The following is an 18,074-nucleotide window of genomic DNA, read 5'->3' on the forward strand; positions in this document are numbered from 1 at the left end:
CTCACATTACAATGCAACCACACATTTCTATTGGCTCATTGTAATAATGTAATTTTATATGTGTGCGTCGTGCATGGTAAGAGTATCTTGAAGTTCCCCCCTCACTTTTAATGCAACCATATGTGTGTATTCTCAAATATGCTTCCATTTGTGTAGCAACCTAGTTCTTTTTTAATCCTGAAGAAATCTTCTCTTGTTAACTAGGAAAGGAAAAGCGCTTCTCATCCCAGCTGCTAGTTGGTAAAATAAGTGGCCTTTATTGCTAATAAACCTACATCCACCCGAACAGTGTTTGTTAGATATACCTTTGCAGAAAGGATCAAGGTGTAGTTCCTAGGGCAGAACAGAGACATAAGCGGATAGAGGATGATGGGAGGCTGACGAATCGGAGGGGTCCTTGATATGATAATGAGCTAACTCAAGCAGGGAACCCCTTTTCAAGCATTTCTGCCTCTGAGAGGTGACCTCTCCAGATACAGCTTTTCATCCTCAGCATAGCTTCACACAAATCCAGATATGACTTATGCTAAGTGATCAGGCATCTTCAAAGAGTTTAACATTTGAGTGTGTGGAAAGATTTGGCGGGCAGTTGTGGTACTCCTTGTTTGCATATTTCATGTCGCCAGGAAGCACTCAGTGTGTGTTATCTCTGTGTTTTGGTAGGGGGTACTTAAATATCTCGCAGTACCTCATGCTTGGCGCATTTGTGACGTGGTCAGCCATAGCACACATCTCTCATTCTCATGCACACTCATGAACTCAAATGAAAAGAAAGACATTGAATCAGTGAAGACCCTCCCTGGTTTACTCTCTGTCCCCTTATGTCTCTGTTTCACTTCACTGTCACACTTGCAAACATTATTCTCAGTTAATTATGTTGTATCTCCAACTTTTGATGTTTTTCTTTGCTAAATGTATTAATTCTTCTCTTTTTGTGCCAACATATGCTGTCTCCCTCTTTACTTTTCACTTCCAATCTCCGTATAGTCCTCCTGTCTGTCCTGCAGTGTCGCCCTGATAGCAGGGGAGGATCAGGTTCTGGAGGAAGGAACGGCACACAATGGCTGTCATGATGACCACAAAACCAACAGCAAGGTTAGCCTTTTGTTGTCACCTGAGGCAAACATGAACAAAGTCTAAACTGAGAAAATACCTTACTTTACCATACCTTACTTTACGTGTTTAGAAAGGGTTAGTGTAACCATCTAGTGTGGTATATTTTTATCTATCAAGTATTGGGGCATTTCATGCCCAGGAGTGCAAAAAAGAAAAAGGTCACACAAATAGTTCAAAGAAATAGATCTTCCATCTGTCGCAGACAAAGTCGCTGCACACACACATTTGAAACAGTCAGATGAAGCACAGTCTTTTGACTTTCATATTTCCGATTTAGACTTTTTAATGTTGGTGACCTAATTCCAAAGTAAGGATCTATTATCTCACCTTCTTTCTTGGGAATTTAGGATCTCTCTCAAACCTCTCTTCCCCTTAGGACTCTTTAAATCGGAAGGGCTCCCCTGTGGTATCTTCTGGGCGCAGCCCCAAGGCTGTGAATGGCCTGCTCAGTCCTAAACTAGAGGCCTTGACTAACAGCCAGACTTCGCTGTGCGAGATGCTGCAGGAAAAGGAGAAGAAGACGTGGTGTGGAGGAGCCGTGGGTATGGACCACTCGGCACTAATCCCTCTGCGATCCAAGAACTTTAGGGAGAGGAGTGATGCTCATTTTGTGGATGTTATCAAAGAAGACAGGTAACTCAAGATCTCTTTAACTCAGCCTTTACAAATGGATGATCTTAATGTTCTTAATCTTAATTTCCTCTGACTTTTCTGTGTCTGTGACAGTCTTATGAAGGACTATTTCTACAAACCTCCTTTACACAAGCTCAGCCTCACCTTCCTGGAGAGGAGCCTAGAGTCTGCTTACCGGATAAGCTACCAGGAGGAGGTGTGTGTGTGTGTGTGTGTATGAGCTGTTTATGTGACATAATGGTGCCCATATGTAGCTTGTTTATAAAGCGTACATTCCTATGTTTATATTTCCATATGTCCGTATTAATTTATGTTTATCCGTGTGCTGTGAGCTTACACAGTAACATGTTGTAGTTAGATTAATCTCTATGCCTGAAAATCATTATGAATTGTATGTCAGGGTCTTTTCATGATTCCAGCCACCACTTTTTGTCATTTTCATATCTGTGCATGTTTACGAGGTTCCATTTCGGTGTCACTTTCACCGTGCCTTTTTCTGAGCCTTGCCTGGAGGAGAACCTGTTTAATGTTATCATCAGATTGGTCAAGACTGCGGCAAAGAGAAATCACCGCAGGACCTTAAAATCAGTTTTGTGTTAGATTGCAATGTCCTCTGCTGGTGTAACCTCGAAGCTGCATTTTAGATGTCACCACTACAATTCTTGTTAGTGGAAGTGGGACTGACCTAATACATAATTGATAAGTTTCTGTGGGTAATTGATTTCCATTCAATTCATCCTGCTTCTGTTTCCCCTGTTTTGTTTTGTCTTTTGTCTTACCTCCCAGGTGGAAAACCAAACGGCAATGCAGATATTTGCCAGCCCGACATTCAGTTCTTTTCTGGACATGCTGCTGTGCTGTCTAATATTTCTGGCTCTCTCAGTGGCCTGTTTCCTTCGACCACTTGTTATCCAGCAGAGACTGTCCACACCGGCAGTGATTCTGACAGCTGTAGCTGCACTGCTGGAGTCTTTGGCTCTGCTGTTTGCTATTCGGTGAGATACTAAATGCAAAGTGGGAGTCTTAAGCTACCAGATCATGGGCCATCTTCAGTTCCATTAGAGAGACAAAATCAAGCTGCCACCACAATACGAGCAACCATATTTGCCCTTGTATGATATACTAAGCCCAGTCTCAGAAAAGTTGGGATGTTTTCTGAAATATAACAAAAACTTAAATCTGTAGTATGCTTGTTAATTAGTTTGAATCTTTATTTAACAAAGACAAGTACAAAGGAAATGGGTTTTCATTGTCTTCACTGAATAACCCAACTGCATGCAGAAAATATGCACAAGTCTAGAATTTGTTGCCAGCAATGAAGTCGAAAGGAAAAGAAATACAGGAAAGTTAATGAAATATACAGTAAATGTAATGTCATTCTGGAAATTAGTTGGAGAAAAGTGAGGCTGTCATTTAAATTTTTGTTTAATTTTAGTTTTCCATATCTGGTGGTTTGTAAGTTTTTATACCGCTGATATAGGGAATAAATAACGTGAAAGTCACCAGATGAGTATAACCTTTTAACTTTTGTTTTCATCTGTTGGGAAATGGATGTCAGACATATTGGATTATGTGCAATTTCATAGGCATATTGCTGATTTGTATATGCTTTATGTTTACAGACAAATTGGGTGGACAGTGTGTTTTTTTTTTATATGTACTTTGGCAGAGATGAGAAGAGGGAGAAATTGGGAGAACCTCGGCAGACACTGTAAATAAGCACTTAACAGCTTTTTAACACAAATACCCCATCATTTACAGTGAATGGCTCTGTATTGCTTCTTAGTTCACTTGAAATGGATGGGTCAAGTTTAGTGAGACTTTTTGAGAGATGTGGTGGTAAAACAAACCAAGCTGAAGACATTCGTGTTTGGAATCGGTTTGTTTTTTTGCAAAGTGTGACCAGCCTGGGATGAAACGGGAAGCTTAAGTTTATAGCACCTCTAATGTATCATAATAATCTGTATCAGTCATGGCTTCCTGTTTTTCCTCGACAGTATGGCTTTCTATCTGGACAGTGTGCTCAGTTGCACTCGGGTACTGATGAAAGCCATCTCAGGCTGGATAACGCGTCACTTTATTGGAGCTGTTCTGGTGTCTCTGCCTGCTATGGCAGTCTTCTCACATGTTACCTGTGACACTCATTTCTCCATTCAGGTGAGGTCAAATTGAACATTTTCTTGGTTTTACTAGTGTTGTTGTTGTTCACACGGTATCTGCCTACCTGTAACCCCACGGTGCTTGCAAAACTTCCATTTCTGATTTGTTTAGGCCTTTTACTTGTTGTGAATTGGCTTTCTGCCGGTATGATTAATAATCTTTACTGCAATGTTTCCTTTGACTGATATTGATCTCTGTGTCCACTTCTTTCCCTCAGTTCACCATGTTCATCTGCTGTGCTATAGTCATAGCCATCATTCAGTATTGTAACTTCTGTCAGCTCAGCTACTGGATGCGCTCAACAATAGCAACATTGGTGGGATTGGCAATTCTTGTCCTTCTCTTTAGCTCCCCCTGCAGGTATGAGATACCTGCTAAATGTGGAGAAATGGATGAAAAGAAGCAACATAATTTGTAGAGCAAAGGTGTATGCTTTTGTATTGTTAGATTTCTTGATGTACGTCATTAATTATTGTCGCATCTGTTTTATCCCTTTTAGAGTTGCTAAGAGTCTATTTTTCTGGTAAGCACGTTTACTGTTGACATTATATCGGCACAAAGTTTGTATTAAAATGGGACAACACAGCACATTTAAAGAAAAAAAAATACAAAGGGCTTTTACGTAATGGCTTTATGAGATAGTGACATTAGGGAAATCAGGGAAATGAGGATTCAAGCTAGTTTTAAATGGGCAATATATAATGCATGTTTAGGTCCCCAACCCCTCTGCGGGTGGGATATGCTCATCGTTGTTTTGTTTTTGTTTTTTATTCAAAAGATTTTTGTCTCTTGGATTCTCAGAAATGAATTTTGTGGAGGTACATGCCTTTTTATTTTATTTGCCTGTTTTTCTAGAGTTTTTTTTTCACAGCCTCCACATTTCTTGTCTTTCTTTCTCAACCAGGTCTGATGTTCAGAACAACACTAGCAACAGCTCCATCCTTCTGTTCAACAACTCAACAGATCCTGACCCACGACCCCACCCGAAAGACCTTCTTGGTCCTGAGGTCTGCGTGGCCTTTTTCCTGCTCCTTCTCCTTGTCTGGTTTCTTAACCGTGAATTTGAGGTCAGTTACCGTTTGCATTACCATGGAAATGTGGAAGCTGACCAACACCGCATCAAGATTCAGAACATGAGGGACCAGGCTGACTGGCTGCTTCGCAATATAATTCCAATCCATGTGGCAGAGCAGCTTAAGGTCACCCAAAGTTACTCCAAGAACCATGACAATGTCGGAGTCATATTTGCCAGTATTGTTAACTTCAGTGAGTTTTATGAAGAAAGCTATGAGGGCGGTAAAGAGTGTTATCGTGTTCTCAATGAGCTAATTGGGGACTTTGATGAGCTCTTACGGAAGCCTGCCTTCTCAAATATTGAAAAGATCAAGACCATTGGTGCCACTTATATGGCTGCAGCTGGACTCAATGCTCAGCAGTGTGCAGATGCAGCCCATCCTCATGCTCATCTTCGTGCTCTTTTTGAATTTGCTTTGGAGATGATGCGAGTGGTTGATGACTTCAACAAGAACATGCTGGGCTTTGGCTTCAAGCTTCGCATTGGATTTAATCATGGGCCTCTAACTGCAGGGGTGATTGGTACCACTAAGCTTCTCTACGATATCTGGGGTGACACTGTCAATATTGCCAGTCGTATGGATACAACGGGTGTGGAATGTCGTGTCCAGGTCAGTGAGGAGAGCTATTGTGTGCTCAGTGGCATGGATTATGAGTTTGATTACCGTGGCACAGTTAATGTCAAAGGCAAAGGTCAGATGAAGACCTTTCTTTACCCTAAAAGCAATGACAGTGGCCCTGTGCCTCAGTACCAGCTCTCAGTCTCACCAGAAATCCGAGCACAGGTTGATGGCAGCATTGGGCGCTCTCCCACTGATGAAATAGCCAGCATGGTTCCCACAACCAGCATGACTGCAAGCTGTACCAATACTATGGTACCAAGTGTCATCACCGGGTCCTCACATACAAAAGGGCTTAGCCACATGAAAGAAGCAGACATCCGTGAAAGGCATCCTTCTACGGAGACTTCCTATAGTCTTGAAGGACCGTCTCCAAAAAACAAAGAGAACATCGTCTCATCCATGGTCCAGCAAGATGCACCCAAAAATTCAACAAGGTCCCTGGAAGACATGAAGACGGACAAATGCGAGAATAGTTGTGATGATAATGTTGGAGAGTTAACCAGGCTTTGAGGATTTACCGCAATGGCACTTTTATAATCAGCCTTCTACCCTTTAAGCTCTTTTTCCTTCTATTTGATGTTTAGAAGCGCTGTACATAAGGTCCGACTTCAGGCAGAGACAAAGGATGTGGAAAGACATGAGACTTTTCTCATCAGTCAGGAAGCAGGTAGTTTATGGTGTAAATATGATTGGCTAATGTTATCAATGGTGCTTGGTGGACCACAAACAGGGTGTCAGGCAGGAACACACAGGAAATGCTGATTCCCCTCTTGTCTGCTACAATTCTCATTGTCTGCCATTAACTTACTTGATTATCTTTGCACCTTTAATCAATCTTGATTATGTCTTTCATGTCGTTTAAGTGCCTTTAGAATAGGATAAGATGTAAACTAAGCCTTTTTTAGAAAGACAATGACAATATAAAGGGAAAAACTATAAATGTGAAAACTTTTGGAAATAAAAAGCTTTGCTTTGGTCACAGGTTTACTTTTTAAACTATGTTTGCTATAGTATTTTGCCTTTGGATCCAAGAGGAAAGCAGCAATGTGAAAAGCATCTCAACACATTTCAACCAAAGGGAAATGGGGGGGGGGGGGAATATGCTACTCAAAGATGGTATAATCTGCACATAAATGCTACAGAGCCTGCATATGTGGTAAAAGCAGAAAACTCCTCATGAGAGCCACAGTCAGGACTAATCCATACAGGCTACAGGGAGCCGAGGCTGAGCTGTGTGTTGAGTGGATTTGCATGCATGTAGTATAGTGTATCTATGTGTTTGTATTGTAAGGTCATGCAGAATTTAATGAAGAGAGGTGCCTGTGAGTTACTCTAATAAATCAGTCAAACTGCAGGATAACAAACACTTAGTTTGCTCAAATAGTTTGCTCATGTGGCAGCTTGTCCCTCTAGCCACAGTTAAGATCTTTGTATTGCCTCAACATCATCAGCACGCCTGCAGTTTCATAGGCTTAAATTGTTTGTGCCCTCAGCCCATGATCCAGGCTCTTGGTGGGAGGTCAAACTGTGTTTAGGGTAGATGATTATTTAAATGGTTCCCACAAGGCACCGTAGTACCTGTACAGTGTGTTGACCTCAGATGGACTAGAGAAAACAACTGCCTAAAGGATTGCCATGGATTACACTTTGTTAGTTGATCATGCTTTGAAGACATATGGATAATTAAAGTGGAATGTCACAAATGTGTTTGTGTTTAGTGTTACATAAAACTTGAGCCGTTTAGCTCCCCCTCTCTACTGTCTAGGATTTGATAGACATAGATGGAAACGGCGTGATACTTTTGCTGCTTTAACTTTTTAATGGCATGAAACTTAATGTTACAGCACTGTAAATGCAAAGACAGTTTACCAAATGTATTTCATATCCCAATATGATTTCCAATTTTTTTTGTTTCATGTTATAAAGGTAGATTATTATACGGATGTCTTGCTGTTGTCATAGTTTTTAGTATAAAGGATTGTGTGCTCAGAGGCAAAAAAGATTTACCGTGAAATACTTTTGCTTGTCTTATTTTATGATGTTCATATATCTAGAACACAAAACAAACTGCCATTTCACAATGAACTTTTTTGTTATTAAAAAAAAAAACAACGAAGAATCTATTTGCTTGCTCATATCATTAAGCTACATCTGTTAACTCTTGCATTTGACATCGCACCTTTGTTTTATTCTCTGTAATAAGGATAGCTTGTGCCTTTTGACATATATACATATATAGATATATAGATATATATCTATATATATATATCTATATAGCTATATAGTGATACATTGATGTTTTTTTTCCCTTCATATTCCAAAAAATCTATGAGAATGTTTTGCTTGGATTCCATTTAATTTTGATATTTTTCATGAGAAAAGTGCCTTTTCTTAATGAATACAATTAAATTCAAACTTACACAATGACACATCTGACATTGTTTGGATTCATTGCATTTTTCAATAAAGAAATGTTTCTCCTCTTTGTTTGTTTTGCTGATGAGCACACAACCCTTGTAGCAGCCCAAAATCTGTTGTTACACCACAGTAAAGGGATGATAATCATTGTTGTTAACTAAGATTAAGTGCTTGTAGAAGTTATTATTCCTGAGTGTCAGGTTAAGCATAAAGTCTATATGGCTTTTTATGCTCCTTGGTAATTTTGATATGCTCTTTTTACTGATGTGCTTTTTGTGGACAATTTTCTCACAAACAGGCAACAATGTGATAGTTGTGTGTAGCCACCAGTGTTTTTTTTTTTTTTTTTTGTCATTGCAAACTTGAGCTTACTTGATGTTCACGATTCATTTGGATTTGTTGAGATGTAAGTGACATTCTGAACCAGCAGAATAACATATTTGGGAAAATGTTGTTTCCATCTCTTGCATTTTCCTTGAATGTTGTTCTTATCCTCTTGATTTGCAGGTTGTGTTTTTTTCACAGTTAAAATGAAATTGCACGAATCTCCTTAATTAAATTAATTTTTGTACATTAAGCCTTTCTATTGTATAGTACCTGAGCATTTTCTATTATTTATATAAGCGCATGTACCAGAGTATCAAATAGTCTGAAGAACTGGATGATTTTGAAAAAAATGTTGGAATCATACTTGTGTTCTCCGTTTTCTTTCGTGTGCTGAAACCTGTGCGAGTGTTTGTATATCTTGGAAATTATGGTCTTAAATTAGCTGGAATGTGATTTGGAAACTTTTCTGATCGTAAAAACTTAGACATGCTAAGACATTAGTCAACAGAGATTTAATTTTCTTTTTGTTTTAACCGAATAAATTAAAGTGGAGAAGACGCTACAATCTGCTGGAAGGTGCACTGGAGTAGCTGGCTGTCGCTCCAACTCTCAATGTTGATGAATTGTTGCTTTTTTTTTTTTTTGCTTTTTTTTAATTTGGTGGTGGGGACATGTTTTTGTATATACGCACGCTAATAGGTGAAGTGAAAGTTAACATTGAATAAAGAGTTCATTAAAGATTTGTGCTTTTAATGGGGCTGGATTGTAACGAAATACATTTTCTCAAAAATGGAAGCATTGAACACAAGTACAGTAATTCTGTTACTGTATGCTCTCACGGTTCTCTCAACTACCCTACATTTAAATGAGTGTATTCTTACTTTGCTAGTTGTTTTTATAAAAAGTTTTGATTGATTATTTGTGCTGACACATAAACCACAATTGGAATGTACCACACCTAATACGTAACCGCAATTTAGTAATTGTAATGTGGAACACTGTAAGGAGCCATTCTTTCATATAAGGAGTGCTTTTGATGTTTTTTCTTGTAAAAGGCCCGTCTACACACACTTCAGTCACTCAACAAGGATTTTACACGGTAAATCATTTACACTTTGATTTCTAATGGCACGAAGACAACATTGTATCTCGATGTTTAAACTGAGAATTTTTTTTCTAGCTTTTGTGTCAAGCAACATGTTTCAAAAAAAGTATTTTTTGAAGTGTTTGAGAACTGATGAGGCCATTTGCTGTTCGCGATGACAAGTCTGGACAGCATCCAAGACCATTTTGCTCCCGGACTGAGACTAATATGTGCAAAAGGGAGGTTTGGTGTTGTCTTCCTGAAATAAACAAGGCCTTCTCTTGGAAAAAAAATCAGCACCGATGGTTCCTATACACATGAGCAAGTTAAAGTTATCCATGTCATAAATCACACACCAATGTGCTCTTACACTGCCGTGGATGCTGCCTTCTGCTTGCTGTGTGCTCATGACGAGCCAGTTTCCATGATTTTGAAAAAGAATTTGAAATATTGATTTACAGGATGGTTTCCACTTTACCCAAGTTAATATTAATGTACTCCTGTCTAGATGGGCAGCTCTGTTTGTGGGTATGCTGTCTGATTGAACTTGCATTTATTCATGCAAACTTTGCTGACAGACTGTGCGTTAGAAGTAATGGTGCAAACACTTCTAGAAATATATTCACGTTTGTTTTTAATGTAATGCTGCCTAAGGGCCTCTAAATCATAGGTTTTACTTTATGGGTTTCTGCTTATCCCTGAAGTAGAAAGTAAAAACTACAAAGATGGCATATCACGTTAGATGATTACATTTTCAAATCCTTATTTTTTACTCTTGAACTTTTCACCAGTGCATCGCTCACAGATTGGTGAACCCCTTTCCATTTGTACTTTTACACCCTAAAATGTTCTTTCTAAATTGATCATTTAATACATCTTATCATGTTACTTACCTGGTGCTAATTAACCTAGAGGTCCCAGACGTCGCTTATGATGGAACTATGTTTTTCAAGGAGCAAAACCTCTCATTTACTTGAGTATACATAATCATAACATAATGGGACGGCTGGAACTTTGTTCAAAATTTGAAAATGCTTTGGTCCCATTTTTTCGAATTGTTCAACATTTATGGAGCTTGTACAGAACCTAGTATGAGTTGGTATAGCTTTTGTTGCTGAAAACTTTGAACATAATTTACCTGGATAATTCTAAAACACATTTGTCTAAATATAGTATATTGCTGAGATAAGGTGATTTGTCACAGGTTTGCTCATGCATAACAAAGGCTCTTTTTTTGGGAACAGCTTGATTTATGAGTTCTATAATTTATTCTATTATACTTTCATTGTGAATTTGATCAATTCAGAGACTATTTAAACGTTGTTATATAATACAAAGCAGTCCATATAGAAAGAATCCCACATTTTCAAAAACTGTTTGAGTGAAAAAAGTTCGGTGTAAAGATATAATGATGCATAAATCGTGACTGAAGGGTCCAAATATATTAAAGTAATTTAACCTATTTCCTTTTTTAGGTTATGTGTTAGGAATAAACGGGTTGTAAAGGAGCTGTTGTGTTTAAAAAAAAAAAAAAATTATGCTAACCTTAAAAAGTTCTCTTCCCGTTAAAATTGCACATTTTAATTTTTTGAAGTGGCTTATGTGTTTGCGTACTGTTTGAAGCTTTTCAAACTTAAATTTTTAATGTCATTCCACCTGAAAAGGCAACTTCATATACGTCCAAATGACGCACGGTGGGACACTGGGTTACGTCAGGGCGTCAGAGCACGACACCCCCCTACCCTCCTCCTCCCCGCACGGTCTATCTGGGAAGAAAAAAAACTTTTTTTTTTGTATCGGAGGAATCAACAGCCGCCATCTTGACGCGGCTCAGAATCGGGATTTCGGGGGAAGCATTAATTTTAAAAACCGATCGGAGCCACCCAGACCCGGCTCAAACGGCTTTTTTCCAGCAGAAAATCGAAGGGTTTGTTCTTCCGCTGAGAAATAATCCAAACATGTGAGGTTACGTGTGTTTTTATCGTCTCGAAAGCCCACTGTATATTTGATTTCCCTTTTAGAGAGCGCCGCTTCTCGCCGTATCTCCGTCCAGAGACGCTGTATTTACTGGGAGACAGCGACGAGAAAAATATTCCGACTCATAGAAAATATTTTTGGAATTTTCTTCTTTTTATTTAAGCCAAAAGCGGATTTTATGGCCGCTCGTTTCGACTACGAAAAAAATGATTCTGTACATACGTGAAACCGGCGATCTACAAGGAAAGGGATTTGCTTACGCTTTGTGTAATATTTTATGATTGTTTTTTATTTATTTTCCTCCAACCGAAATAATATTTGGACGTGATTATTGAAGATAATTATGTGGGTGTTGGGTGTTGGATTATCATGGGGTGATCTTCGGTGGCGAAGCGTGGCGCTGTTGCCTTTCTTTTGAAATCCTTTTTCTCCAGGCAGCATTTCGCCTGTCTGCCAATCAAGAAAAGAAAGAAAATTAGTCCTTTACGCGCAACATTTGGAAAAGTTACCCATTGCTAAGGGCTAAAGGCCGAAGACTTGGACTGATCCTGCTCTTTTTTTCAATTATTTTTTTCCCCGCATCACCATCCATTCATATTTTTCACCGACCAGGATGGCTGACAATCTGCTGGATGCGGGACCCCCCACTGCAAAGCGACCCAAGCTTAATTCACCCCTCTCAGGATCAGACGGCCCAGGTAAGACAGGATACGGCTTTACATGTAGACCTATTCAATAAAGGATTTACAGTACACTTCTTTCTGAAAAGAAAGCTGCGCTGAAATAAACCCATTACCCCCTTCAGATACCACAGGAAGACTGTACAGTAAGTTACTTTAGGGGAGTTTAGATTTATATCAATATTCCTGACATAGTATTGATTTAAAGAAAAATAGCTAATTCAAACTGGATTTAAAGAAAAAGAGCTAATTCAAACTGGATATCTATTCCAAGATGACTGCAACTTCTCAACATGCAGAATTCCTGCTTAATTTGTCAAGAGTTGTAGGAATGATGTAGTAAAAGTTAAAAGTCGACACATCTCTGATATACAGGTGAGTAAAATGTTGACAGACTATCTCTGGAGTCTTAGAGTGTTGGTGATCAGTTGATTCCTTTACTAGCCTCTTGGTACATGGTTGTACATAAACCTTCTGTAACACTCCAGAGACTGTGTTTGCACTGTGTGTGTGTGTGTGTGTGTGTGTGTGTGTGTGTGTGTGTGTGTGTGTGTGTGTGTGTGTGTGTGTGCGCGTGTGTGTGTCTTTTTTTTGTTCAGCCCTAAGAAATGCTGGCTTAAAAACGCTGCCTCTGCATTTGTTGAGTTGGATTGGATTTGTTGTCTTGCTCATTGACATCCACACTGTAGACTCTCTTCAACACATGCACTTGAACCTGTAAGGCTTGGTAGAATGACGGTCAGCTTGACACTTACAGATGAGTCCTTCGTCGACACAAAAGCTAAGATTCAAAGCTATGTGGGAAGATGGCGTAGACGTCAACAGAAATTTTGGTTAAAACTTTTCTGCTTCTGGGGTTTTTTTTGCGGGGGGGAGGGCAAATATGCATGACATAACTTTTGAGTTGAGAAAATGTGTGTTCATGATGAGGCTGAATATCACACACCTAGTCTTAGGGTCTTGACCTATCCAACCTGCGGAGCAGCTTTCAGCGGTAACATTGTCTGTTGAAAGGGGAAATTACAGTATTTTATAAGCTTGTGTTTTACAGATGATACACTGTGTGACTACGTAAATGAGCAAAATCGGCATGCCTCTTCCTTACGCTAAAGTGCTGTGAGGTTTATTTAGGTTTAGTACTCTCCAAGTGATGTCATCCTCTTGATTTGTGTAATATGTTTCTATATTTGGGTTTTTGATCAGATGAATAAAAGTTTTTCTTTTTGGACGACTGTTTTCTTCTTCAATACGCAACAACAGATCTTACATAGAGTACCTCCAGTAGTGAATATGTTGCTTGGATTTCATCCATTGGCCTCCAAGTGTATGCCAGGCGTCTGTGTTTGTAACGGATGTATTTGGCAAATGTCTCAGCAGAAACCTTGACTTGTATGTATTTGCTAACAGTCTCATTGTCTGTGAACAAGTGATGTATCAGACAATGAAATTACAGTACCCAGCTAAAAGTTTGCTTTTAACAACATACGGATTGTGCGTTTTTAAAGATGATTGGCGCACACTAAGAGTGGAGATATTCCACGTATCTGATCAGAATGCCATAAAAAGATCTGCACGGTAACACCTAAAACTTGACACCAGAGCGTCTGATTTGCCAGAGCTCTAGAATTACCCAGAGACCTGGACTTTGGACCCTGTATATAGCCTAATGTTTGAAATGATTTCACACAAACATTTCCCGTGTGTGCGTGCTCAGCAGTATTCTAACAAATGACTTTAATCAAAATAAGACAATATTAAGATTGAGGTCTTTATATGGGTCGCTAATAGGATGTCCCATTCATTAATGACTTTAACCTCATTTCGTCCTGTTGCACAACTGCAGAGTCTGCGGTCATGGAAAGTCTTGATTATATCTATATTCCTCAAAACACGGAACACAGCTTACCGAGGTTTCCCCCTTGGCTCCAAAGTGCGTATCTTTCTCTAAAAAAATAAATAAAAAAAAGTATATTTTTTTTATTCCCCAATCGGCACTGAACTCTGCCAGAGCCAGTGTTGCCAGATCTTGAGATGGAAACCAGCATCTCAATCAATGAAAACAAGCACAAAGTTGCTCATTATGAGCAAACATGGCGTCTTTGGAGCCAAGAGTATGGGTTACAACGCAGCAGTTTTTGTGCAAGATACGGTGAAAACTCGGGTACGATGTAATTGTCCTTTCCTGTAACACAGTATGGCTCAACTGGATTTGGCTCTTACATGCTTAGTTTTCCACTGCAGTCGGTACCCCCTCGATGTGGGCAGGATCAGCTGATTATCATCGCACAGGGACAAGACATGCAACTTCCCCATGTGTTTTCATTAAACCCTATTGATTTATGTTGTCCAAAGTGACTTGGAGTACAGATCAGCTATTGCTCTGAATGCAATAGGCTTTTTGAAAAGAAGAATTTGAATATCTTTTGGAAGTAGTAGCTGAATGCACAGAACTCATGCGTGGGAGACAGAGCTCAACTTAAGTCAATGGGGAAAAAAAGAAAGAAAAAGATCCGTCTGTAGATCCATACTTGCGGAAAATAAAATGCTTATGGTATTCATTAGTCGTGCACAATATATGATTCATTAACACGAATAAGATATCTTCAATTTATGTTGGTTACTCTCTTTGACTAATCAGCACTCTGCAATGCTTCCATGTCATAGCATAGTGTTAGCTTGTGAGGAACCTCGACTGGGGTAGTATTGAAAAGGATAAGTGTATCAATTATGTGGTGCTATCTACAAAGAAAACCAAAGAAGAAATGAGCCACACCGTGCCATGTAGCCTAATGAAACTACGCAGTTGCAACTTGAGTTACACATACACAGCACGACTAAAATTGTAATGAGCCACAAAACTTAATTTGATTGTTTCTAGCTATGAATATAGTCGTGAAAAAAAGCTTTTCTATTGTGTATGTAATTGTATTTGAATCTGTATCTGGCAGTATTTGAAGAGTGACAAACACTTTCAAGAGATAAAACCACAGATGCAACTTGAAATCAGTGAATATTCAATGAATCTGTTGCTGCCAAAGAAGTGTTTAGCCGCCTAGTTGAGAACAGGCGGCCGCAATGAAAACATGTCTGCGCCGTCGCTGCAGAGTCCATTTTCGCTTTGTTGGGTACAGCTTTCATTAAATTTAAAAGCTGTTTGTTAAAATGCCACAATAATGTTGATCGTACAAATCTTTCAAAGAACCCAGAATAATCTAATAAAGATAAAAGTAGTTTTGGGGTTGGACAACAGCAACCATTCACATATTATCCTCAGTACATAAAGACTCGTGTAGGTGCTTAATTTAACTAGCAGTTTTTGTTTTGGGGTTTATTTTAGTTCTCTCGCGCACATTCATTCAGTGAGCCACTTTGGTGTCACCAGTAGACCCTTTATCTTTGAAATCCATGGTAGGACTGAAGGGTATGAAGGCAGTAACTTAATCTGTGTTGAGCGTTTATGTCCAAAAGCTTAGTGCAGTTACAGTATCTCCACTGATTTCAAGTAGCAGTTGGATAATGGTCATGAATTGTCTGCAGACTTGCATTGTTATCGCTATGTGATTCATAGTTGATTGTCCATATTGATTATCCAGGAGTCAGATCCTCAATTCTGCGTTCAAACTGCATCCATTTGGACACAGTTTCCAAAAGAAACTACTTGAGTGCAATTATGCACATTTAACATGAAATACCTAGTTGTGACTTAATTAAGAAATGTAGCTACTGCTAAGATTAGTCAATATGGTTAATTATTAACTCAAGTGGTGTACTTGAATCAGTGGGTATAGATAGTCAAATTAGTTTTTTTTTTCTCATTTCCATTATTGGCAGTAGGGCAGATAGAAAGATATCCTTTTGCCACATTCACCCCACTGCACACAGAGCCGTTGCTCCCAGGCACAGATTAGCATTCTTTGATGTTTATTTTTACATGTGGCAGTTTGTTTTAAATGGTGCCTCAGTGTCATGTCAGTATGTGTTTGCACCCATGGCCACAGGTCAGTGTCTGGGTTGTTTTTATTTGTGTGGCCAAGAAGGCTTGTCGGTACCATCGGCAAGTGGCAGCTGTTTGCCAACCTTAATGATCCGCCTGCAGGTTTTGTCCTTCAAATGTGAGATTTGTGTTTTTGAGAACCGCCCCCTGGCTGAGCATTCTTTCAGCAGCTTTCGAACACTTTCGACGCAGCTAGGTGTTAGAATTGTGTTTTTCACGACAATGGACAAACCCTGGCAGACAAAACTCTGCATCTGCTAGCTAATGTTTCTGCTGAGGTATACAGCATACATGCCTTGTTTAAATTGGTAGGGCTCCATGATTATGGCCAAAAAAATGATCGGGATCATTTTCATCAATATTGAGATCACGATTTTTCACAAATCTTCGTGGGGAAATTTTATTTCTTTACACTTTTTTGTAAACATAACACTGCTTTTCAGATCCATATACTTGACATTTACTTGACAAAATAAAACTGGTAATCCTCTTTCAACAAATTCAGTCCATCTCGTTGAAGAAAAATATGTACAAAATACCAAAAAAAATAAACGGGGCACTGCTTCGACTTTCACAATGTATTTAAATAATTTAAACATCTTGGAAAAAAATATGGTGTTCGTTTATGTTGGACCATTCATGTCAACAGCCATTGTGCTTTTTCCTTAGCTACAACGTGCATTCGTCATACTGCAAGTTGTAGTGTGTTTTCAGATGGTTCAATAAGTTATTTGTGTTGCTTTGTGGCGCAGACACAACTCTACAGCATTTGTCCAAACTTCATCTTGGTGATTGGCACATACAGACTCGTGATCAACTGTAAAGCCTTGATTTACCTTAGCTGTGTGTCGCATTGGTGGAACACGCATTTTAAATATCTGATGATTATGTCTGTTTAGTTTTGTAGGAGATCAAAATCGAGATGGCTTTACCAACCAGACTGATTAGCCTAGAAACTTATAATATTGGACTTAAACAAGGTTGAACTTAAGAGAATAATACTTTAACTTAAATGCGAGATTGAAGGCAGGTTTCCTCCATCAAGTGTTATATTAAGCTAACTGGTGAGCTCAAGCTCAAAATAAACCCACTTGAAACGCATTACTCCCATGTGTGTTGCCCTTCATGAATACTGGTTAATGTTTGGAAACACCGGTTGGTGCTGCAGAGAACCTTGTGATATTAGGACATCTGCTTGCTGGGGAAACGAGACAAATACTTAATCTGTTGCTCATGAAGATGTGTTCCCCCTCAGAAATCCAGAATACCAACCTGGAACCAGTGGAACCAACTTCGAACTGGCTCTAGCCCAGAGCTTTGGTCAAAAGGGGGCAGTTGATGTTACTGAAGTGTCTTTCTTCAAGATGTGGGGTCGGGAGTGTTCACCATCCCATTCAATAGCCTTTTCTCCCAAAAATGTTCTTGTCCATTTCTCTGAGTGGTTGTGGTTTTCATTGACATGGTGCAACTAATGAGTGCTGCCTCAGCCTCGCATGTGTTGCCTGCTACTGATTTTGCACATCTTGAAGTCATCACAGTTCTTCTTATAAAACACCATATAAAATTTTTTACAAATTTGTTGCCAATCAGTTGTGTGGAAGGCAGTTCCCCACTCGTTTCTTCAGTTTTGAATGTTGTGGGGCAGTCCTGAGGACACCTAAGATGCTAAGTCGAACTCTCGGGCTACCGGGCCTCTGGTTGAGGACCTGGGCTAGAATATGTATCACATTTACATTTAAGGCTTAGATTATAATCCTTCCTACAGTTTACATTAACATACAGCCAAATGTTTCCTGACAGTCATTATTTTTAGTTGTTTTCACAAATGAAATATGGATATTGTTGGAAATTCAGGGCCAGATAGTATCCGCTATCTTTTTACAAATATACTTAGTAGACGGTGAACCTCCTGTCTTCCTATCTTAAAGCGCAGTCACCTGCTGAGTGGCCTCTGGGTAGAGCAAACAGAAGGCAAGATTCGGCGCAAA

The 18,074-nt window shown here is 39.2% G+C and overlaps 2 protein-coding genes across 3 annotated transcripts in view; both read left to right on the top strand.

Annotated features, from left to right (window-relative positions):
* Positions 1 to 9,089, top strand: part of LOC142372118 (adenylate cyclase 9) — a 32,606-nt gene extending 23,517 nt beyond the window's left edge. Inside the window, exons 3-10 of the mRNA XM_075454930.1 lie at positions 988 to 1,095; positions 1,493 to 1,749; positions 1,843 to 1,945; positions 2,536 to 2,744; positions 3,747 to 3,906; positions 4,127 to 4,269; positions 4,409 to 4,432; positions 4,814 to 9,089. Coding sequence (XP_075311045.1) covers positions 988 to 1,095; positions 1,493 to 1,749; positions 1,843 to 1,945; positions 2,536 to 2,744; positions 3,747 to 3,906; positions 4,127 to 4,269; positions 4,409 to 4,432; positions 4,814 to 6,116 — 2,307 coding nt within the window. The 3' untranslated portion in view covers positions 6,117 to 9,089. The remainder of the gene's footprint in view (positions 1 to 987; positions 1,096 to 1,492; positions 1,750 to 1,842; positions 1,946 to 2,535; positions 2,745 to 3,746; positions 3,907 to 4,126; positions 4,270 to 4,408; positions 4,433 to 4,813) is intronic.
* Positions 9,090 to 11,234: 2,145 nt separating this feature from the next.
* The window catches only part of crebbpb (CREB binding lysine acetyltransferase b), a 40,289-nt gene continuing 33,449 nt past the window's right edge, over positions 11,235 to 18,074 (top strand). For both annotated transcript variants that reach the window (XM_075454672.1, XM_075454673.1), the window contains exon 1: positions 11,235 to 12,110. In XM_075454672.1, coding sequence (XP_075310787.1) covers positions 12,026 to 12,110 — 85 coding nt within the window. In that variant the 5' untranslated portion in view covers positions 11,235 to 12,025. The remainder of the gene's footprint in view (positions 12,111 to 18,074) is intronic.

Source organism: Odontesthes bonariensis, chromosome 21 (genome assembly GCF_027942865.1).
Source record: "Odontesthes bonariensis isolate fOdoBon6 chromosome 21, fOdoBon6.hap1, whole genome shotgun sequence".
Classification (NCBI taxonomy): Eukaryota; Metazoa; Chordata; class Actinopteri; order Atheriniformes; family Atherinopsidae; genus Odontesthes; species Odontesthes bonariensis.